Source organism: Oryzias latipes, chromosome 9 (assembly GCF_002234675.1).
Source record: "Oryzias latipes chromosome 9, ASM223467v1".
NCBI classification, from domain to species: domain Eukaryota; kingdom Metazoa; phylum Chordata; class Actinopteri; order Beloniformes; family Adrianichthyidae; genus Oryzias; species Oryzias latipes.
The window spans coordinates 25,480,061-25,502,190 of record NC_019867.2 but is presented as its reverse complement, the minus strand read 5'-3'; the positions used below and the strand labels follow the sequence as shown (position 1 = coordinate 25,502,190).

At 41.0% G+C, this 22,130-nt stretch overlaps 2 protein-coding genes and 1 long non-coding RNA gene across 4 annotated transcripts; 2 read left to right on the top strand and 1 right to left on the bottom strand.

Moving 5' to 3' along the window:
- Nucleotides 1-9,215, top strand: pptc7 (PTC7 protein phosphatase homolog). Of its 2 annotated transcripts, none has more exons than XM_011479560.3 (6): nucleotides 1-584; nucleotides 1,342-1,521; nucleotides 3,344-3,542; nucleotides 6,132-6,255; nucleotides 6,325-6,457; nucleotides 6,536-9,215. In XM_011479560.3, the coding sequence occupies exons 1-6, from the start codon at nucleotides 383-385 to the stop codon at nucleotides 6,592-6,594; spliced, it is 897 nt and encodes a 298-aa protein (XP_011477862.1). In that variant the 5' UTR covers nucleotides 1-382; the 3' UTR covers nucleotides 6,595-9,215. The 2 variants fall into 2 exon arrangements, with proteins under 2 accessions (XP_011477862.1, XP_004072818.1); XM_004072770.4 differs by having other exon boundaries at nucleotides 5-584; nucleotides 6,328-6,457.
- Nucleotides 9,168-21,371, bottom strand: rad9b (RAD9 checkpoint clamp component B). The gene is made up of 11 exons (XM_020706216.2): nucleotides 21,090-21,371; nucleotides 20,807-20,877; nucleotides 19,897-20,037; nucleotides 19,397-19,511; nucleotides 18,758-18,857; nucleotides 18,370-18,476; nucleotides 18,106-18,212; nucleotides 17,058-17,122; nucleotides 16,830-16,952; nucleotides 10,327-10,513; nucleotides 9,168-9,871 (listed from the first exon to the last, which is right to left on the bottom strand). Exons 1-11 carry the CDS (start codon nucleotides 21,121-21,123, stop codon nucleotides 9,737-9,739), a joined length of 1,185 nt encoding a protein of 394 aa, XP_020561875.1. The 5' UTR covers nucleotides 21,124-21,371; the 3' UTR covers nucleotides 9,168-9,736.
- On the top strand, nucleotides 11,144-19,061 carry LOC110015646. Its single transcript, XR_002290889.1, has 5 exons — nucleotides 11,144-11,352; nucleotides 11,430-11,535; nucleotides 12,349-12,488; nucleotides 12,564-12,621; nucleotides 18,398-19,061. It is a non-coding gene; the product is annotated as an uncharacterized LOC110015646 (long non-coding RNA).
- Nucleotides 21,372-22,130: the final 759 nt, after the last annotated feature.

The following is a 22,130-nucleotide window of genomic DNA, read 5'->3' as shown; positions in this document are numbered from 1 at the left end:
AAGACCGCGCTCGCGCAGCATTCAGTGAGGTCTGAGGCCACGCAGCGGCGAGTTCGCAGTTCGCGTGTGAGGATTGAAGGGTAGAAAATTACATCATGGTCGTACAGAGATAATCCTTCAGCTGAGTGGAAGACGCCACTACTTCTATCTGGAGCATATTTTTGCGTAGATGAAACAGCGTCAGCCTTTTTGGACATTTTTAGGCTTCGCAGATAATTTATCCATGCGTGTCCGCCGGCTCTCGGCGCGGGTTTAAGGTTAGCTCAGCGGCGCATTTCGAACCTTCCTAACAAGGCAACGTTTCGGGGGCTCCAGCGGCGACGCTAAACTAGCAGCCCTGCTAGCTTGGCCGGTGCGCTCGCGCGTCGCTGCTGCGTGGGGGATGTTGTCCGTGCTGTCGTACGGTAGACTTGTAGCCAGAGCTGTCATCGGCGGACTCTCCCAGACAGACAGCCGCGATTACAGTCTGGTGACGGCGAGCTGCGGCTTTGGAAAGGACTTCCGGCGAGGCATTTTAAAGAAGGGGATGTGTTATGGGGACGACGCGTGCTTCATCGCTCGACACAGATCGGCGGATGTTTTGGGTAAGTGACTGAGGGATCAGGGGTCACTCCTTGCAACAGTTAAATTATTATATAAATGTTTGTTAAGCATGTTATTAACTGAGTGTTCACACACAGTGACTTATATTAATTCTTTTAAACATCCTTACAGGTCTGCACCTTAACCTTCCTCCACTTTTCTGTGGTTTATTGATACTAAATTAGTGTTTAGCGCAAATTCTTGCACAATGCAGACCTTGGAATCTGCATTAGAGCGACTAAAGCACAGGAGCTTAGAACCTCAAAACAAAAATGTTAAGGCCTTTCAGAATCAGGGCTCCCTAATCAAACAAGACAAGACAAACTTTCCTCACTTAAATCGACTTACAGGAGTAAATCCTGATTAGTTGTTTAGTTGTGTCAGACCTGATCAGCTCCTGTCTGAGCTCTGACTCCTGCAGAGGAGATGCTGTCCTTGTACGGGCAGGGGAGCAGATGCTGGCATTCTGGGAGTAACCATAATAAAGTTTCCTTCCCAGGAAAACCTTGGATCTATTGGACCAAAAGGTCCCTTTTAACAAGATGAAGTTCTGAAAATCACAGGCTGTTTTACATGGAAACTACAGTTCTGGCATCTATGCATTTAACAATTTTTAATTTTATGTTTATTTTCAGTCTCATATTATATTTGCATTGCATGTATATTTATGGATATATAGCGTTTCAAAGAAAGATGCTATGAAAGCAAATGTATATATTGTGTTTTTAAAGGCACAGTTTGTTTTTTTCTTTCTTGAAGGTGTTGCAGATGGGGTTGGAGGCTGGAGAGACTATGGTGTTGATCCATCGCAGTTTTCAGGAACTTTGATGAAGACGTGTGAGAGACTCGTTAAGGAAGGACGCTTTGTCCCCAGTAACCCTGTTGGTGTCCTGACGACAAGCTACTATGAGCTACTACAGAACAAAGTACCTCTACTGGGTGAGTGGATCAATCAGACATGGCGATGAGTGTAATGGAAGACTAAAAAGACAGACTTTGGTTGAGAACTTTAGCGTAACTGTTGCCTCAAACAAGGGTCAGTGATCGCCTTCAAAAACGGGGATGATCATCAGCGTGTGAATAGTTTGTGCTATTCCCATGTTACTCTATCTCACTTATGTAGGAAAGGTTGTCAAATATATTCCCCTTAAAGACCAACTCTGATGAAAAAAAAATGTTTTCAACATGTTCTTCTGGCATTTTTCTGATGATGGTGGACATTTATGAAGGAAATGAAGCGCAAAGTTGCATTTCTGAGTATTTTTTATTCAAATAGTTGTGAATCAGGAGCAGAAAAAAAATGCTTTTTGAAAAGAGCTAGAAAATCCATGTACGTCTTTGTTTTCCTTTTCCGAAATGGCATCTGGCTCTAAACTGTACGGCTGGATGACTCCAATATTGCTCGCCATTTTTGTTCCACCAATAATGTTATGTTGGGAATGTGAAGGGACTGTTAGCTAGCTGGAGAGAGTGTAAACAGATGGATGACGATAAGTGGGGGCAGGCTTACTCTTTGCCAATGGTCCCACCCACATTGTAGTGGCAAATTTCTAATGACCTACTGCCACTCTACAGAAACTATGTCCTAGAAAACAAATTTTTTGGCCTAAAAATGGCATCATCATAATCAAAAGATCACTTTTAAAAGATGATCAGAGTGGAACTTTAAAGCTAAAGTCTTTGCTGCACTGAAACAACCAACAGGGACTGTTCCAGTCTTTAATTGGACTATGCTCTCAGTGTTCAGTTTATTGGTTCCAGATAGAGATTTTTACATCATGAGTCAGAGCTTTCCTATTCCACTACTTTTCGGACAAAACGTGCACACAAGTCTGCAAAACCAAGAAGTGTTGTGGAGTTGTCTCTTTTGAAGTGATTGTCAGTATTTTTCCACCCATCCTTCCATAAGCAGCTCAGGGTAACATGGCTTTATTGTTCGTAAGGTTCCTGAAGTGGTAGCGTGTGCCGTTTATGTAGCTGTAGGGAAATGTGAGAAGGAAAGAAGTGAGTCACAGTGCGTGCGGCTTCTGAAGGTTGATCCCAGAGAACATTTTTTGTAGTGTGCTGGGAATGAATCATCCATCGGGTGTGCCTCTATTCTTCTAAACCCAGCTTGTTTCCTTTTTCACTACAGCACCACCAAATATGGAGAAACCTATAAACAATTTTTAGAACCATTTCACTCATTGATGTATGTTCAGTTTCTTTATGCTAACAATCCGCCCATGTTGTCTCTGTTCCCCTTCCTCATCCCAGCCAGTTCAGATGACTGTGACTCACCGTCAGGCTTCCAGAGCTGATGGTTTAAACTCGATTTGCTGGAGCAGGGAAACATGCAAAGCATGCAGGGCATCAGGGCCCGATGATCAGTGCAGAGAAAAACTGATTTATGGCGGCCTCTTCTTTCTTTTCCCCCATTGCTTTTTATCATCCAAAAGTTATATTTTGCGTGAATAATCAAAAACACCTGACGGTTTGAAAAAAAAAATGTAGCTATGTGCACATTTTGTTTATACGTTTCGAATTTGTAAAATGACCACTAATGTAGTGTTATTGATATTAATTTACACAAGCAGTTTCTATATTTGTGTGCAATATCTAGTGGAAAAAAGAGCATTATAGAATTCCAGTAACTGTTTTTGATTCCACATTATTTACTTTATTTCTAAACGTAATCTTTACTTTTGTGTTTTAGTTTAGATCTTTGTTTAGCATTTGTAGATGAGTTGTAAAGATCTTTCTGCTTTCTACATCTCTGTAGGCAGCAGCACCGCCTGCATTGTGGTCTTGGACCGGCAGAGTCACCGTCTGCACACGGCCAATCTAGGAGACTCCGGCTTCCTCGTGGTCCGGGGTGGAGAGGTGGTCCATCGCTCAGATGAGCAGCAGCACTATTTTAACACCCCCTTTCAGCTGTCCATAGCTCCCCCAGGGGCAGAGGGGGCTGTCCTCAGCGATAGGTGAGGCACCTCAAAAACCCCTCCTTTGGTTTCTTTCTGTCGGTGTTTAATGAATGCATCAATGAACAGTACAGGTGAGCTGGCTGGTCTAACTCCTCTGTTGATTTAGAAGTCTGAAATGTGGCAGACCTAACTGACAGTCACTGCGATGTGCGGGCACGCTGGTTGGACTGTGCCAACAGCGTCATGGGGGGGCTGATTGCTCGCCATCTAAGTACAGCTAACTGATGCAGTGGAAGCCAGGGTTTACTCCTATTTGCCACGAGAAACTTCAAGGGTTGCTCAGTAGAGTGTCCGCCCTCTGACTGGAATTCGTGAGTTCAAATCCAGGCCGAGTCAAACCAAAGACTGAAAATGGGACCCCATGACTCCCTGCTTGACATTCAGCATTAAGGAGTTGATTGGGGGGTTAAACCACCAAAGGATTTCCGAGCGCGGCTGTGTATGCAGCTCACCGCTCCCCCAAGGGATGCGTCAAATGCGGAGAACAATTTTCGCACACCTAGGTGTTTGACTTTAACTTTAAAGCTGGCATACGTCCCCACAAAGTGACAAAATGTGACTCACCTCTGCAAGACGAGCCAGAGGTCGGAGCACCAGAGCCCTCACAGCTACCAAAAGAGCCATACTGTAGGGCCAGCTGGACTCTGGTATGGTCCAACTGCTGTGCTATAAGTAGGGCCTCAGAGTGGGTCGGGGGGCCACGTGCCGCCTCGTCTCGTTGCTGCGGCGTGCCAGCAAGCAGCTCAGAAGACGCCAGTAGAGCGAAGGATGTTTGCCAAGCTTTCCCTGTTACTCGGGTCAAAGTCTGTCAAGCTGATTGGTGAAAGAGGAGAGTCAACAGCCAATCCTGCTCCAGCAGACAAACACCTTTTTACTTTTTCATCCCTAATCTGGAAGTTATTTTAAGACTCTTTAATGCATTTGGCAGGAAACTATTAAAGTGTAGATCAGAAGCACATGATGATTTTTATTTGCCTTGATTGCCCTCAACTCAGTTTCCAGTAATCTGATGATCAAAATCCGGTTACTGAAATTACCTTTCTGTGTAGTGATCACTAATTTACAAAAACAGAACATGCAGCAATTCAATTTCTTTTTATTAAAAATCCAGTAAAACATATTAATATGGTGAAAATTAGTTTGAGATCACCTATAGAAATCCACATCTTGTATTTTATTTACATACAATTGTTTCAGTGTTTATCCTGTTCAAAATACCGGTAAGATACTTTCTTAACATTAAGTCAAGCTGTAAACCCACTGGGATGTCTTTGGCTGAGGATTACCTTTACAATTCTTGAACATATGAGAATTATTGACCAATTTGTGGCATTTGGAAAAATGACTTTGGGGCATAGATGGCAGTTTTTATGATTATCTTCACAGCAGCTAATGTGGCTGATGAGTTTTTTTCTCTCCGACACTTGGACATTTTAGTGACTCATGTTCACGTTTCAATAGGCTGCTAAGCAGCCCCGGGGGTTGGGGGGGCGGCTTTCAGCACTTCTGTCCGCACCAGACGGGTTGTTACCGGGAGCTGTGACTGCAGATGCCGTCTAAAGTTTGTACAGAGTAACATTTATGACTGGCCTGAGGGGGTCTGCTGCAGGGTTGGGACATTTTTCAAGAAACAAACGAGACACGAGCAACAACCTGAGCTCCTGCCTTCATGTCGGAGCAATGGCAGCACCTTTGGCTGTTCTTTGCAAAGCTTCTTGCAATCATGTCATGACTCATCAAATGTATCCTCATCTTGCATTGGCAGTTCCTATTCATCAGCAAAGATGAACCCAGAATAAACTCATATTTTTTTATTTTGAGGAACATTAACAGTAGAAAGGCTGGCTAAAAGTGGAAATAGGTTTATAATAAATAAGTTTTTGTTGTTTTTTTATTACAAATTGCAATGATTCATATCATTTATTTTTTTCTACAAAACATGCAAACATTTTTTCTTTTCTTTCTTTATTTGGTCTTAAATTTAAAATATTTTAATCTAAATGATGGAAACAGAAATGTCAATCATTTGATGGATGATTAATCTTCATTTTGTGGGATTATTCGATTTTAAAGGTTTGTCATCTCCTGCAGTGTCCTTTGGTGGACAGTAGGTGGTGTATTGAGGCCTTTTCTATATTCTTCATGGTAATGTTCAATGTCTATAGAAGCATAGGGATGTGTAAGGTGTTTCTGTTATGTGACACCACTTGCATTAACAAATACTTGTGGTTGACAAATAGCCCCAAGATGCACTTCTTTTACTCTCAGCCAGTCATGCTGCCACGCTCCTGACTGAGGCTTTAAAGTCTGCCTCCGGATTGAACATCTGATTGGCCGCTGTGAAATCATGCGACGTTGAGCAAAATTCTCCCAGGCTGCAGAAGTTTAACACCTAAAACCTTCAGAAGTTAAAACAAATTGCTAGATTTGTGTCAACAAAGTGGGGTTTTGGTGCTCCAAAAATCCATCTGTGTGTCTCCATTCTGAGCTCAAGCCAGGAAAACATTACTTTTTGTTGCACGTCTTGTTTGTGTGCATAGTTTATGTAATCATGGTTTGCACAGTGAAATATGTGTGTTTGTGCAGCCCTGATGCCGCCGACAGTTCCTCCTTTGACGTGCAGCTGGGTGACATCATCCTCACTGCCACTGATGGCCTCTTTGACAACATGCCCGACTACATGATCCTGCAAGAGCTCAAAAAGCTGAAGGTGGGTCACAGCACGTCTGATGTCGAGGTTGGGTCAGAGCTAAAAACGTACTGATTTCTTTATGCTCAGCAGAACACAAACTATGAGAGCATCCAGCAGACTGCGCGCAGCATCGCAGAGCACGCTCACGTACTGGCGTACGACCCCAACTACATGTCCCCTTTTGCACAGTTTGCCTGTGCCAATGGACTGCATGTGAGAGGTAAGCCGAAACACATGGTTGGAAAAGTTGCTGTTTCCTTTTGCTCCAGGCTGATTGATCTCTGTTGTGTCTGTGCAGGAGGAAAGCCAGATGACATCACAGTACTGCTCTCCATAGTGGCAGAATACACAGACTAGACTTCTGTCTCTGGAAGCGATAAACTGCTTAGTTTCCTGCTGGTCAGGATGAAAGATGGACGCCCTCAGCCGTACGCTATCCGCTTCCTGTCCTCCAAAACTGTTTACAGGTCATCTTCTCTGTGCGCTTAAGAGAAGAGTTAGAGGAAGGAAACATAAAATCATTTTAGCCTGCTTCCACTGTTGGCATCTTGGCAGTGTTGCATGGTTAGTTGGGTAATCCCAATGCCAAGGATAAGCAGTCTCTGGGCTCATGAGAAAGGAAGAAGGGGTTTTTCTCTAAAAGGTGAATTAAACAGAGAGGATGCTGAAACTGAAAACGGGGGCAGATGGCGTTGGGATGTCAGAAAGAGGCCGCAAGCTGGCCTGTGAGGAGGGAAATGATGATGGCCGCCGTTGGTGTTAAGAAGGGAAGAGTACAGGAAATGGCAGCTCTAGGGCTCAACGAACAGGCTGCTCTGTGCACGCCGATGTCCATGGTACAAAGAAAGGTAGAAAAAAAACTCCTGTGTGTGTTCAGGAAACATGCACTCTTTAGTTTTTACTGAATAAAGAGTACATTTGCATACATGTGGATGATTTACCCATAAAGATTACATAGTGAGAGGCAACAGCTGCCTTTTCCTTAACGTTGCCGTTTAGGACTCGCACCTATTTTGTTACATAATGGGAGAGTTATTTATAGTTCAGAAGCCTCTCTAGAACTATATTGTGTGTCAAACGGATGTCCTACCTTTAATCTTATGACTGCTGCTGCTGAAGTCTTGTGGTTGTGCGTGTTGTCTGGACGGAAGGGTTGTTGTGTGACGAATGCATCCGTGCTTGTTTGTTTTATGAGGTAATCTGTGTTGCTGAAATGGGTATGAAGGTTTCAGACTACTTTATATCCACTGGGCTTCAATAGTCTGGCAGCCATAAACGCACAAAGCTTAAGGAACATATCTGAAAAATGGAAGTAGGTCACGTGACCAAGTGTATTTCTGTAACTCTTCAGAGCTTTTTCTTTTTTGTTTTGGATCTGTTCTGCCCTGGATTCAACTGTGGTTCACAATCAAGCTGTTTTGTTTTTGGTAAAATCACACTGTAGGTTTTGTCTGAATACTGGTCTCATGTCTCCATCCCACCACTACTAATGAGTTCTGTGCTTTCCTGCAGTCTGGACCCACAGTTGAAGACAATAATTGTGTTTTTGTGTGTGCGCACTTGCAAAAAATGTAATGATGTGCCTTGTATCAGGTGATGTTGATACTGGCAAATTCCTATTTTGTTCTCTCAACCTCCTATATGCCAGGTGTTTAGAGCACAACCTGAAACTGTACGGTAGCCATAAGAGTTCAAACAGCGCCGGCTGTCTAAACACAGAGGCTTTTTCATTCCCACCGGATTCCTCCCCTCCCGAAATCTCTGCACGTAGTCTTAAAGTTTAGAAACCAAACTCTCCTCATTGCATTATATGAGAACTGGACTGAGAGACTCCTCCCCCCTTTGCGTTCCTAACAGGACGTACCCAATCCAAGCCAAAATCCCGTAAACATCTATTGAGAAATAAACAGCTATCACTGTCATATTTTTCAGAATAACCTTTCTTGCTCTATTACCTTTTTTTTTTTTTTTAACATGGTCTTCCTAGTTCAGTTAAAAACTGACCAATGTGATGCCTCAATAAAAGTATGTGGTGCCTGCTGGCGCCCCAAGTCCAATACTTCTCACTATATAGTGCATCTGCCATTTTGCAGTGCTGGCAAAATCTACAATTCCAAAATTAAGTGCCCTAGAAATTTCCCAACATTGCTCACTGGATTGGAGAATATAGACCACAATGTCTTTTTTTCACATAATATTCCTAATTTTCATCTTTAAAATGTAGTAGATTCAATGAATCTTTGTTAAATGCTCGTATTACTTAGGTTTTTACTTTATGAAATCAATTATATTATATTTGCAGTTAAAAAACAAAAAAATGTAGTTAGCACGGTGTCTGAATTGCATTTAAAGTCCAGGGCACTAGATAGTCCTGCACTCAATAGTTTTTTTTTTTTTTAGAAGTTAGGAAGTAGGGTGGGAAATAAAATATAACCAAAGTTTCCCAAGCCCGCTTCCTTGTAGTGGGGGTGTCGACTTCCAGCAAGCCCCCTCCTGATTGGCGAGAGTTGTTGCCATAGAGGCGTCGACCCAAACTGACTCGGACTAATCACTGCATACTGATGTCATTTGGCTCCAACAAGGCAAATCCCCCCCCAAATTTGCGACTGAATGCATGGACTTCATTTGGTTGGAGACATTTTTACTTGGTCTCACTCGGTCCAGTTCTCATTTACAGTCAGTGGTCTGCACTCGTGTAGTGGAACGTTAACTGCTGTGTCTGTCGTCACTTCGGCTGGCACTGGATGGCTCACACTTAAAAGTGTGATCCCTGATGACAATCTAAGCAGCTTTAGGCGAATGTTCTGGTTCTACCACTGCCCCTGCATCCTGACTCACACCTCCACTCATTTTCTGTCCATCTCCCATTGACTTCATCTTCTAGACCACGTTGACCATAAACATGTAAGGAGGTCTCGGCACTGTCAAGGGGAAATCCAATCTGTATTTTATTTAAATAAAGAATATAGTATTTATTATCATGGTGTGCTTCTTTGCTGTGACACAAACGTCATGTTTGACTGAACAAGGGGGGGTTTCTTCCCACCAGCTGCTCCAAACCATTCAAGGCTGCTTTTTCACACCAAGGCTTCATGACATCTGGCTGTGTACAGCGTTCTTCGGCCTGAACTGCTGTGCACGCCAGTCGCAGATAACACTCAAGGACAGTTTGTTCTTTGTGTGGGTTAGTCTCACATTCATTTGGCATTTGAATATTTGCTGGAATAAAATTTCTCTCCGCGAAATCAACAATGCTCCAAACTTTTAGGATTACCGTTCGCTTTTAATTAATACACATTTTGAAAAGCTAGTCGGGATATAAATTATCAAAGAAGGATGCCTTCATCCTGAATATTTAAAGCAGCCTCTGAGCAGGAAGCTACATGCCTTAAGTCACTGAAACGCAAAGCTTGATAATGAAGGGAAATTCAAACTAAATGTGAACTCTATTGCTTTTAGCAGAAAGAACAAGTCAGAACAGATGACATCTTAACAGCTCTCACAGAGAAGGGCTTTTTGGACAGAACTCCTCCATCATTTCCTCATCGCTGTAACCAGCCAGAACAGGCGGAGTTGCAGCACAAACGTTGTCATCGTGCTCTGAGGACAAGGCCTTGAATAGAAGAGTGCAGACCTGCAGACAAAACAAACATTAATTACTTTTGGTTTTACTATTTGTGTTGCTTTGATTTGTAGAATTTAGATTAGAAAATATTTTTACTGTGAAATTGTGTCGCATGCATCTTGTGATTTATAAAAATGATCATCTGAATACATTCTCTATTCACACTCTCACAAACTATTTGAGGAAAATACATTTATCAAAGAACACAAACATGAAAAAGAATGAAAATATCTTTGCTTTGTGTTAAAGGAATATAAGAAATTCCTCTTGCTGGATGAAATAGGAGCATTACTATTGGAAGAATTTATTCTTCTTTGGAGGATTGCAGAAGAATAAACCTTTAACATGAAGCAGTTAAACAGTCATCCAGAAAAAGATTTCAGGCCTAAATATTTTCAATCCATTTTTTCTGAATGTTTAGAAACAAACAAAAACTAAAAAAAACATTAAACATCTGTCAGTACCATAGAGGAAGCTGGACTTGTATTAACACTTATAGATTCTTTGTTAGCTTGTTGAGTCTGAGGCAAAGGAGGAATTGGGTCGGGTTGAGGGCTGACGGTGCTGCCTTGACTGGATGTGATGCGCTCTCTGCCTGTTTCACCGTGTCCTTCACATGCATGCACGCGGAGGGCAGCAGCATCCACATATCTAGGAACACAAACCCAGTATCAGTACTTTTTAATGATCAGAAATTGATAAACATAAATTATGGCTGGCAAAAACACTCATAATTCAAGATCAATCTGTGCAAAATGCAGTACTTGGTGAAAACACTTCCAGGGATTTTCATTGAACTGTGTGAAAAGAATACAAGGGTAAAAGCAGAATTCGGAACCAGATAAAAACACATAATATTTTATATAAAAAATTGTTTATGAACCATTAAAATAACTTTAAAATAGACGATTAAAACGATTAGGTAAAAACTTAAATATTTCTGATGATTAAGTGAAGGTTTCAGGTTTTTTCATCTGTAATCTATAATCTTTAATAACTTTTGTCTCTATAGTAAAAATTAAAATTTACAATCAAATTAACAAAAATAATTAGAATGCTCAAAGTTTTTTTTTTTAATTTATTATATCTACTTAGCAGGCCCATATTTTAATTTTAATTGTTTTTTTAATTTCATTGTTGTATGTTAGGTTGAATATTTTGTTATAAGATATTGTTCAAAATTTTTATACTTTCATTTGTGTGAAGAAAATCTTTGTAGGTTTACGTATTTTTGTAAACTCTGTTTTGAATTTGACAACACACAAAAAGGCCCTTCACTTCCGGGTGTGGCGTTATGCCGCAGCGTGAGCATGGCAGCGTAGCTCCAACGCGTGACGTCATGACGACATTCTAGGCCTCCTAGCGCAGAGAGGCGTTTTGCTCCTTTATGCAGCGCTTCGGGAGAGTTCTGCAGACCTGCTATGGAACCGGGACCCAAAAGAAAGTTTTCACCCACGTGGGAGTATTTTGACATGATTTCTCCCACCAAGGTAGACTCTGGGGTGTGTGTCTGTCGGATGCAGCGAGTTGCTGGATTTCTGCTCACGTGTTTATATTTGTTTTTAAGGTGAAATGTCGAATTTGTGACAAGGAGGTTGGTTACAACAACAACACGTCGTCCATGATCAGACATCACCGGTCCTTCCATGAGCCTGGAGACAGGCCGAGCAAAGGTTGGCTGTTTGTTTCCTCAGGAATTCCTGAGTGTTGTGTGTGTGTGCAAAAAGCTGGGCGATGCAGTGTTTCAGCAGAGACTAGTCATGGTTGTAAACATGCGCAAGATGCAAAAAAAAAAAGAAGAAAAAAATGCTTTTTTTTTGGCGACACAATTTTAGTAAAGGTTTGGCTCATAATGTGTTAAAAATGTGGTCCTCAAATTACGAAGCTACCTTGTTGCACAGGTACTTGTCCAATAGTAATTTGTTGTGTAAGTTATTTCTAAACCACAATATAAATTACTTGTTTTTGTTGTTTAAAAGTATTCCCTTAAGTTTGACTATAGTATTCCTCAAAGATGTAAAGTCATACATGTATGACTTTTAGGTTTCTTTCTTTATCTGCAGATGTAGAACAAAACACCTGAACTGACAGATGGACCACAAAGTGGTTCACATTTGTTAGGAAAAGTAGTTTACGGTAATAATGATTAGTAATAATAAACTTTATTTCTGTTGACGTGAAATCACAGGAAGCCCGATTGGACGAGCAACCCTCGGGTTTATTCTGTTTTACTCCGTACAAAATAAAACAATCTGCTTTGAAAAAAAGTAAAACGGAGTGAACAAAAAAACTGAGGCCTTAAAAAGATTTTTTTTAAATGCAGCCTAATAAAATGACTGCCCATACCAAAACAGAGACATCTGTGAATAAATCAGGACTAAACACAAAAATATGAATGTTATGGACCCAATCTAACGAAAATTTTTCTTTTTTTTCTTTATTTTTTACATGTTCAACCTCTTTTTTTCTTACTTTTCTTTCTCCAGATTCCAGGAAACAATTATTAGACGATGCTCTGGTTGACATGGTGATCAAGGACAGTCAGCCATTTTCAGTGGTAGAGGATGAAGGATTTAGAAATTTTGTTGATTTACTTGACCCTACATATATTTTACCAACTAAAAAGGTAAAAAGAATCATCACTGATGGCTTAGATGCTTTTCTACAGCTTTTAACACCTGCCATATTCTTCCCCCTCAAGGCATTAAAGACTATGGTGGCAGTAAAGTCTATAAATCCCAAGTAGAAGCAGAGGAAAGGTGAGCAAATGATCCTATATTCTTAGCTTCCCAGTGTTTAGCATCTCACATGTTCAACCCGTTACATACCATAATGCTAAATTATTAAAAGGCAGTGACAGCTTTTTACATTTCAAAAGACTCACATGTAGGTTTTTTTCAATTAGAAGAGTCGACAGAAATTAATTTACATGTTCATATAGACTGTAAGGAAGTGGTCCCCCTGGGTCGTGGTCCTGTACCGGTCCGTGGGACAGGGGGGGATGCAGACGAAAGAAAGTTTTATTTTGAAAATCTGCTGGATTCTCTCCATCCCCTCGGCCTCATTCTTAACTCATGTCAAGTCACTCAGTCACGTGTGGAAAACACATGAACTACTTTTTTTAAGCAGCTGCGCCGTGTTGCTAAATTGAGACCCCCCAAGTTAACAAAAAGCAAATGTATTTGGAAAGTTTTTTTTGTTTTTTTTTTTTTACAGAAAAGAGCCAGTGAGGAAACAGAAAAAGAGCCTTTGATTTAAAAAAAAAATCTGCATTTAACAGATTTACACAAGGAGCCTTTACTCCAAAAATGCATTTATTGTGACAGCTGTTCCCACCATAATGCATAATATTCAGCAACCACCCGTCTAATGTTACAACGACGCTGCTGGAGACTAAAAAAAGAAAAAGACCAAATGCCCACTTTGTTCAGGCTGGTTCGCGAATCTATTGTCTGACATTAAACCGGACTGTGGCCTGAAAAAGGTTAAGGACCACTGCTGTCATGGACCTAAGTTTCACCTCTGCGCCGTTCAAACCACTAGTCACCTAGAAAGGGTTTGTCAGCTTGGTTTGGAATAGAATGATATTCGCATGTAAATAATTTTATTAGAATTGAAAGGACTCAGGAATTGCACCGTGGTTCGTTGCTCTAGTAGTGAAGCTGAAGAGGACAGTGTGGTAGAGAGGAGGCGATTACAGAACAGGCTTTTTACATGACCTCGCATGTCTTACGCTTGACATACAGTGGTTCAGTTAAAGACAGAAAGTCCACAATGCTCACTGAAATGACTTGAAACGTTCAAAGTTAACAATAAATTATAATGTATTGAAAATTAAATAATCAAAATCAGCCATTACTTTTGAGTTGTTGATTAACAGAGTTATTAAAAAAATGAAATAGGGCTGGACAAAAATGATGGTACCCTTAACTTAATATTTTGTTGCACAACCTTTTGAGGCAATCACTGCTATTAAACGGTTTCTGTATTTGTCAATGAGCCTTTTGCACCTGTTCACAGGTATTATGGCCCACTCCTCATGAGCAAACTGCTCCAGTTGTCTCATGTTTGATGGGAGTCTTCTCCAAAATTGCATGTTTCAGCTCCTTCCACAGATGTTCAATGGGATTCAGATGTGGGCTCATAGAAGGCCACTTCAGAATGGTCCAACGCTTTTCTCTCAGCCATTCTTGGTGATTTTTGGCTGTGTGTTTTGGATCGTTGTCCTGTTGGAAGACCAATGACCTGCGACTGAGACCAAGACTTCTGACACTAGGCAGCACATTTCTACCCAGAATGCCTTGATATTCTTGAGATTTCATTTGACCTTGCACAACTTCAAGACACCCTGTGCCAGATGCAGCAAAGCAGCCTCCTCCATGTTTCACAGTAGGGACAGTGTTCTTTTGGTTGGATGCTTCATTTTTGAGTCTACCAACATAGAGCTGATGTGCCTTACCAAAAAGCTCCAGTTTGGTCTCATCTGTCCAAAGGACATTTTCCCAGAAGCTTTATGGCTTGTCAACATGCATTTTTGTAAATTCCAGTCTGGCTTTTTTTATGATTTCCTTTCAACAGTGGTGTCCTCCTTGGTCGTCTCCCATGAAGTCCACACTGGCTCAAACAAGGACGAATGGTGCGATCTGGGGCGGCCGTGGTGCAGCAGTAGGGCGGTCGACCCATGATCGTAAGATTGCAGGTTCGATTCCCGCCTTGCACGCCCATGAGTCGAAGTGTACTTGGGCAAGACACTGAACCCCACCTTGCCTCTGGTGGTAGGCGGGCGCCTGTGCTTGGCAGCGGAGCCGCCACCAGTGTGTGAATGTGTGAGTGAATATGTGTGTGTGACTGGGTGAATGGGTCTGTGACTGTAAAGCGCATTGTCCTTGTAGGAAGAAAGGCGCTATATAAGTATACGCCATTTACCATTTACCATCTGACATTGATGTACCTTTATCTAGGAGTTCACCTTTAATGTCTTTGGAGGTTGTTCTGGGCTCTTTGGATACAGTTCCAACTATCCGTCTCATCAATTATCCTCTTCCGGCCACGTCCAGGGAGGTTGGTTACTGTCCCGTGGGTCTTAAACTTCTGAATAATATTTGCCACTGTCGTCAAAGGAACTTCAAGCTGTTTAGAGATGGTTTTATAGCCTTTACCTTTACGATGTTTGTCTATAATTTTGTTTCTAATGTCCTGGGACAATTCTCTCCTTTGCTTTCTGTTGTCCATGTTCAGTGTGGTTCACACTTTTTCACCAAACAGCAACATGACTATTTGTCTCCCTTTAAATAGGCAGACTGACTGATTATGGGTTTGAAAACAGCTGTGATGTCAATTAAAGGACATACCTGAGTTCATCATGGCCGCCTTTACACTGCAGGTCTTGATGCTCATATCCGATTTTCTGACTATATCCGATTTTTTTGACGACCCGCTTACATCATCTTTTAAAAGTGACCCGTATCTGATTTCTGCATTTACACTATACAATGCTGAAACTATCAAACGTAGACGTTCTGAGGACTACGTGGCAGTATTTCCGCACTCCGCGGACCTCTTTTGGACGTTTGTGATTGCGGTTGTCATGGAGGCAAGGCGGCGACGGAAGGAGGCGTTGCCTTGGGCGCTCCAGACTAGAGGGGATGCACGGGGGAGGAAAAAAAGGAGGGCTGCTCGGCTCTTTCTGAGTTTTGAATGAGGAAGTGTTTGCAGACGTGCTGTACTAACAGTTTGATCCAAGTGTTCAACCTTTCCTGCGCGATGACTTCTCTTATCTGACCGTAGTCAGAAACACACGGGAGATTTCCTCGGGGTTCTCTTTTCCGTTCTGAACCCTCAGCCTCCAGAGTGGGTTAAGAAAGACTCCAAAACTTTTGGGCGAGACACCTTATTTTTAATTTACGGTTCTCCGACACTCCCCCGGTCCATGCTCACCCCCCTTCTCTCCTTACACACACACACACGCAAGCACGCGCGCGCACACACACACACACACACACACACACACACACACACACACACACACACACACACGGTCCCCATCATACACATCACCCAAAGAAATAAACGGCTTCTAGCCTGTTCCAGAGCTACGGTGTCCCGCTTCATTAGTCACCGTTTGCGTCCGGACCGGACATAACAGCGGTTTCCGACTACGGTCTGAAGCCTGAGGCTGAAAGGTAACACGCTGACAGCAAAATCAGCGCACAAAAGCACCTTAATAAGTCATGTGATCTCAGTTGGTGGTGTCCTGAGTTGACGTCACTGACGTACGACTCGCATTTATTTGGGAATATCCGATTTGTCTGCTTACATGGCACAAGCAAATGCACGTATCCGATTCGTTTCCAATTTATTTCCACATATGAGAGAGGCCTGTATCCGATCTGAGAAAAACAGAATCGATGCACTTTTGTCCTGCTTACACGTTCACCGATCATATCCGATCTGTGCCACGTGAGAGGAAAAAATCGGAATTGGGTCACTTGAACCATGCAGTGTAAAGGCGGCCCATGACCCCCTGGGGAATTAGTTCTCAGTCTTTAATGGAGGTACCATCATTTTTGTCCAGCCTTATTTCACTTTCATTAGTTTGTTTTTTTAAATAATTCTGTTAATCAACAACTCAAAAGTAATGGCTGATTTTGATTATTTAATTTTCAATAAATTTTAATTTATTGTTAATTTTGAACATTTCAAGTCATTTCAGTGAGCACTGTGGACTTTCTTTCTTTAACTGCGGGGTACCAACAATTTTGTCCACCACTGTATTTGTTGCATCCATTGCAGTGTCAGACTGGCCTCTTTGGAGGTTAAAAAAAAAGAAAAGAAGGAGAGGCGCTTACGCTGTACCCTTTTTAGGAAAAATGGAATGTGGACATATTTGCCTTCCTGTCTGTAGATCTGGAGAGAAATATGCCTTCTCCAAACTAAAGACCTGAAGTTGTGGGGCACTATTTGGTACCTGGATGTGGCGTGGACCTGAATCCCTACAGGTTGGATGGAGTCTGTGCTTTTAGATTCTATCAGTGTAGCCAGAACCACAGAGGCCTCAAAGAGCGTGTCCTCCACAGAGAAGCACACAGGCCTGCAGACAGAAGAAAAGACTGTCGTTTGTTTGAGCATCAAAGAGAGGAAGATTTTAAAAAGTGTGATAGTCAGTCTCATTTACAGCAACAGCAGGGAAACTCACTTTCCTGCTGAGTCGAAGTGAACCAACACTGGAAGGCAATGTGACTCTGTGAAGGACAAGAAACCCTGAAAGGAAACCGCAATTTAGAAATGAAACAACAAAGAAAAACACCAAATGTGATCTGAGCCTGACTCAAACCTAAAGTCAGATTTCTGATCCATTCAACAAGATTTTCCCAAAGCGGCAGCCATAATTGATCAGTGAGGCGTCTTCAGACAGAACAGGCAAGAGTTGTGGGTGTTCATCTCTGTCAAGCCTCATTGGCTGCATGGCTACAAATACTGCTAATCTGGGGTTTCAAGGGAAAGTTTCTGCTTTGGAAAATTGGGCAAAGAAAGTAACTTGATAAAAGTTTTTACGATGAGATGTAGATTTAGAACGTTAGCAGCTCCTTAGGCCTTAGTCATAACTGCTCTTTTGCGTGGATACAGGCTGGCTGCGGGTGATCATTGGTGTACAGGGCACACAGGTGGTGTGCACAAAATATCAAAGCCACAGACCAGTCAGCAAGTCGCTTAAAGTCAAAACATTTATGTACTTTTTTTTCTCTACGATGATGCTGTGGGTGACGGGTCGCAGTGAACACTTATACAACACATAAGGTGAGATGCAGGTCTTCAAGTGATAACTGCAGGCTCCTTAGGTGCAGCCTGACTGTTAGAAATGAGGAAATTAGAATGTAGTTTGTGTGGACATCTTATGGGCGTCCTTCCAGCACTTTTGCATCACCTGTACACCGTGTGTGTGTGCAGAATTTAGGAGGTCAGTAGGGAGCCAGTACACACACCCTACTAATGGCTAAAGTGTGGCATGAGAGCAATGTACAACAACATTACCCATACGTCATAAGCGTGTGTAACCTACATTATTCGTACAAATACTTCAGTTTAACAGAGAAGTTGAGCTTCTCGCTTATAGACCCTTGAGTTTCTGGAATCTCAAGAGTGTCTGGATTCAAGTATTCTCTTTAGAACCAGGCTTAAATGCATAAAGAACATTGATATTTATGTGACGGGTCAAAAGGAACCCCTTTGAATGATCCCATTACCCTCAGCTCCTTCAGACAGAAGGTTATTTCTGAGTTTACGTCGACGTGAAAGTATTCAAACTCCTCTGGGTGTAAGGACATCTCTGTGTACATCATCTTCACTTGGCCTGTAAGAAGGAACACACACCAGATGTTTCATGCAGCTTTTCAGAGGGTTATTTTGTTAACTTCATGAGGTGACTGTCCAATGTTTGATTCATGTTCAATCAAAGCTGGTGCAACGGTGACTTCAACTCGAAGAAATGTGGAATAACTTGAACTCACTTTCACCACTTTCCTCGTAATTTCTCAGGCTGAATCGCAGCGGCGTCGCGGACAGAGTTATCTCCTCCTGAAACACCGGGAAGTGCATCACCATATCGCCAAGAAGCCTGAAAAAAGGGGGACTGGATCAAAAAGTTTATATTCTTTTTTTTACTGACGAAGAACAAAAGTGCTATTCAACTGAGCGTGCTTCAGAGGAATCTGATTGCATAAACACACATGGGATTGTATATTTACTTGTTAATAAATACACTGGATTGCTGAACCAAGCCTGCTGCTGTTTTTACACAAAATTTAAGGAAAGATTAATTAATGTAAAGACATGACCTAATATGGAGCTTGTTGCGATTATCAAGGCAGGTAAAGGATGGACTGCTGATGAGCAAACCTGGCAGGTGCTTTTAACACATTTGTGCAGAGGTGTGAGGCAAACTCTGCCTGCAGAGCTTCTTTTTCCTGGAAACGTAGGTTATGGGTTTTGGTGATGCCTGCCAACAAAAAAGGGCGTTTTAGTGGATTTGGAGCATACTGCCACCAAGTGTTCAAAAGGAACATTACAACTTAAGAGTGTTTCCCATTACAGTACACACTTCTACGTATCGCTACAGATGTGTGTTTGATATTTGCAGTTGTGTTTTTTATTGCATACCTAAAAGTATATCCTTGTAAAATGGCATAATGTACAATAAAGTTGATTTAAAAAAAAAACTTCTACATATCTCACAATACAAATGTGCTCCATTTCAATAATGAGGAGAACAAGTTATCATCAAGTCTGGGAGAGCAGTGATAATGTGTTTTTTTGTGAGGGCTTTATTGGGTCTTTGCAGACCTTGATGGTGAGCTGAATCAGGTGTATAAACAGGTTTATAATAAAAAAAATAAAAAAGAAGCTGCAGGACAGTTGACTGTGGTTTGGAAAAACAATTGCTACGATTGAAAAAACAAACAAAAGAAATCCACAAAAATATATGTTTTCTTTAGTTAGTCAACAGTTATGTGGTTGATTGCAGAAAGTGTCTCTTACCATGTCTGCAGAAAAACTGGATAATCACCCAATCACTGGATGCACTGACTGATATTTGACAGCACTCAACGTTGCGCTCAATGGAAGTCAGACAGCGAAAAAGTGGAAGCAGAGACTTGGAAGACACGTGGGAAGCATTTTAGTGCTACAGGCAGCACAATAGTCATGACTTACATCATATTTGAAACAGTTTAACCCTTGTGCTATCTTAAATGACCCCCCCTTACATTGACGTGTTCTCCCTACCATGACAAAGGTGGATAAAGGTGGAAAGATTTCATGTAATCCATGGACACCAGTGAAGATCACAAATCATTGAAGAGAAAAGGTTCAGTACACTGTCTAGTGGGTCTAGATGACCCAACTCCCAGTGTTAAAGGGGCTAGGATAGCACAAGGGTTAAAGAGGCAAGATAGGCTCACTCGTGTCCTGTTAAAACCCTTCAGCTACAAAACCCCTGTAAACTTTAAGGGAAAACAATTTTTGCATGACTCACACACCTTCATTAGAAGTTTGCATTTGACCGTTTTACTGCTCTGCTTTGGCACACATCCCATGAAGCTGTACTGCTGGAAGAACAGCGGCGAAAAGATGAAGCAGGCGTAGGCGGACTGAGCCGAATTCACTGATCTGAGAGCCAGCTTTAAGACACACAAATGGGATTAAAAGTTGTTATGAAAAGCAAATTAATCACAAAAAAGGATTGTTACAATGTTCCAAAAAGCACCGGAAAGATATAGATTCTTGGTCAACAAAATAAGAGACGAATAAAAGCAAAGAAGCTTTACCTTCTTTGAATCAGCCTCTGATAAAATTCTGCTTTGGTTTAGAAACTTTAAAAAAAATAAAGAAAGATTTTACATAAGAGCTTTATTTTTATGCCCTTTTTCTTTTCTTTTTTTTTAATAAAGAAAACAGAAATCACAACAAAAACAGGTGTTTTAAGTTGGACAGACAGACAGATCAAATAATTAGTAATGTTTGATTTTCAAATATAAATAGAGGTTGTTTTTAAAAACCTGACTGATCATTCTTTTTAGTTATTTTTTCTTAATATCCTGTATTTATTTAAGTATATGCAAATGTTAGATGTTAAGATCATTGTTCATTTTAAATCAACAATGATCTAAATTTTCTTAGGTGTGTGATTGTGGCCCTGCGACAGACTGACGACCTGTCCAGGATGTCCCATGCCTTTGGCCGCAAGTGGGATAGGCTCCAGCAGCCCCGCGACCCCAAAAGGGACAAAAACGGCTTTAGAAGATGAATAAATGATCTGTATTTGGTTTTCCTAAACAAACAAAACTGAGATTGGACTGGTAGTTTAGAAAATGCAGTGACTAAAACAACTTGTCTGTGGAACCATCAGGAGGCCCTGCTTCTGTCTGTATGCTCTTTTGAGCTCCTCACTCCTTTGACAGTGGGGTCCAACCACAGCTCATCTCCAACCCTGGAGAGGGCATGGACAGCTCTGCCAAACACTGCAGGACAGAAGAGCTCCGGGTTAGCAGCAACACTCTGTTCCAACACACTTTCCATTCAAATATTCACTAAACTCCTAGCTTGAAGCTAATAATAAATATCAAGTAAGCGCCTTTATTTAGCTAGTTTAAGCCACTAAACTATAAAACTAGTTTTACATAAAACTAGATCTAAATAACTGCCACAGTTCTGGTTTGTGGCGTTTTATTACCTTTGGCATTTTTCCCTTCAATGACACACTTCATGTTTAAACTCTTTTAACCAAATTCCAACCATTGAGGATTACGACGGAGTCGATGTTTATGGCAAGCGAAAAGGGTCATAAAACACCTGGACAAATTACGTTTTTCTAGTTGTTTTATGATTCTCCTGTATCCATGTCTAGATGTTCCAGAGGGCATGTGAACGTCTCATTCTGTTCCGATTCCCTTCCTTTTCTTTTTCAATTTTGGAAAATTTCTTTTCGTTTCCATAAAACAGCACAAATTAAAGATTATACTCAAGATCTTATCCAGAAATGAAAGGGAACAGAAAGCAGAAAACGTATTTTTCCCACCCTTTTTACAGTCTTTGAAGAAAAAAGGAAAACAATATATATAAATATATATAAAATGAAGAAAATGTACTGTATCTTAATATACACAATATAGATATTCTTATTGTTTACATACAATTATTCAGTTTAGAATACCTCAGACATATTAAGTTTGGGTACCTGGAATTAAGCAACATGTTTCATTTATTGTATTTTTTGTGCAGATCGTTAAAAAAAATTAATTGATGGTTTTAGATTTTTCCATATCTTGATTCCTTTCTTTTTTTTCTGAGTTTTGGCAAAGGAAAATCTTAAGTTCTTTTAAACGTTTTGTACTACTTTGTAAATCTTCTTTGTGCTGTATGTTGTGTGGTACAATTCTGATGTGTTCAGCATTAATTTTAAAATACTTTGATCAACTCTATGAACCACTGTAATAAATTACCAATTTCTCTTGATACTTTTACACAAAATAAAAATAAAAAGTGTTGCTATGAGGAATGATACAGTACTGGAGATAATTTTGCTGCCTAGTGATGGGATTCAACGCTATAAACACAAATGTATGTTTTGTATAGAAATGTAAAATTCTAGTTATTTGACTGAGCAACAAGAATAAAAATTGTACATAAAACCTGCATTTGAGAGTTCAATAGTAAAGAACCAGAGGAATATGCAATGAGGATTGTAACTGTTTGAAGGACTCTTTGTCTTAAA

Excerpts from the sequence above, each read along its gene's own strand:
- rad9b (XM_020706216.2), bottom strand. The coding sequence starts at position 21,123 with ATGAAGTGTGTCATTGAAGGGAAAAATGCCAAAG. Across the intron at positions 20,878-21,089 it reads TGAAGGGAAAAATGCCAAAG|TGTTTGGCAGAGCTGTCCAT; the intron begins GTAATAAAACGC and ends TCTGTCCTGCAG. Across the intron at positions 18,858-19,396 it reads CCAGTTTTTCTGCAGACATG|GCATCACCAAAACCCATAAC; the intron begins GTAAGAGACACT and ends TTTTGTTGGCAG.
- pptc7 (XM_011479560.3), top strand. The coding sequence starts at position 383 with ATGTTGTCCGTGCTGTCGTACGGTAGACTTGTAGCCAGAGCTGTCATC. Across the intron at positions 585-1,341 it reads CAGATCGGCGGATGTTTTGG|GTGTTGCAGATGGGGTTGGA; the intron begins GTAAGTGACTGA and ends TCTTTCTTGAAG. Across the intron at positions 6,458-6,535 it reads CAATGGACTGCATGTGAGAG|GAGGAAAGCCAGATGACATC; the intron begins GTAAGCCGAAAC and ends GTGTCTGTGCAG.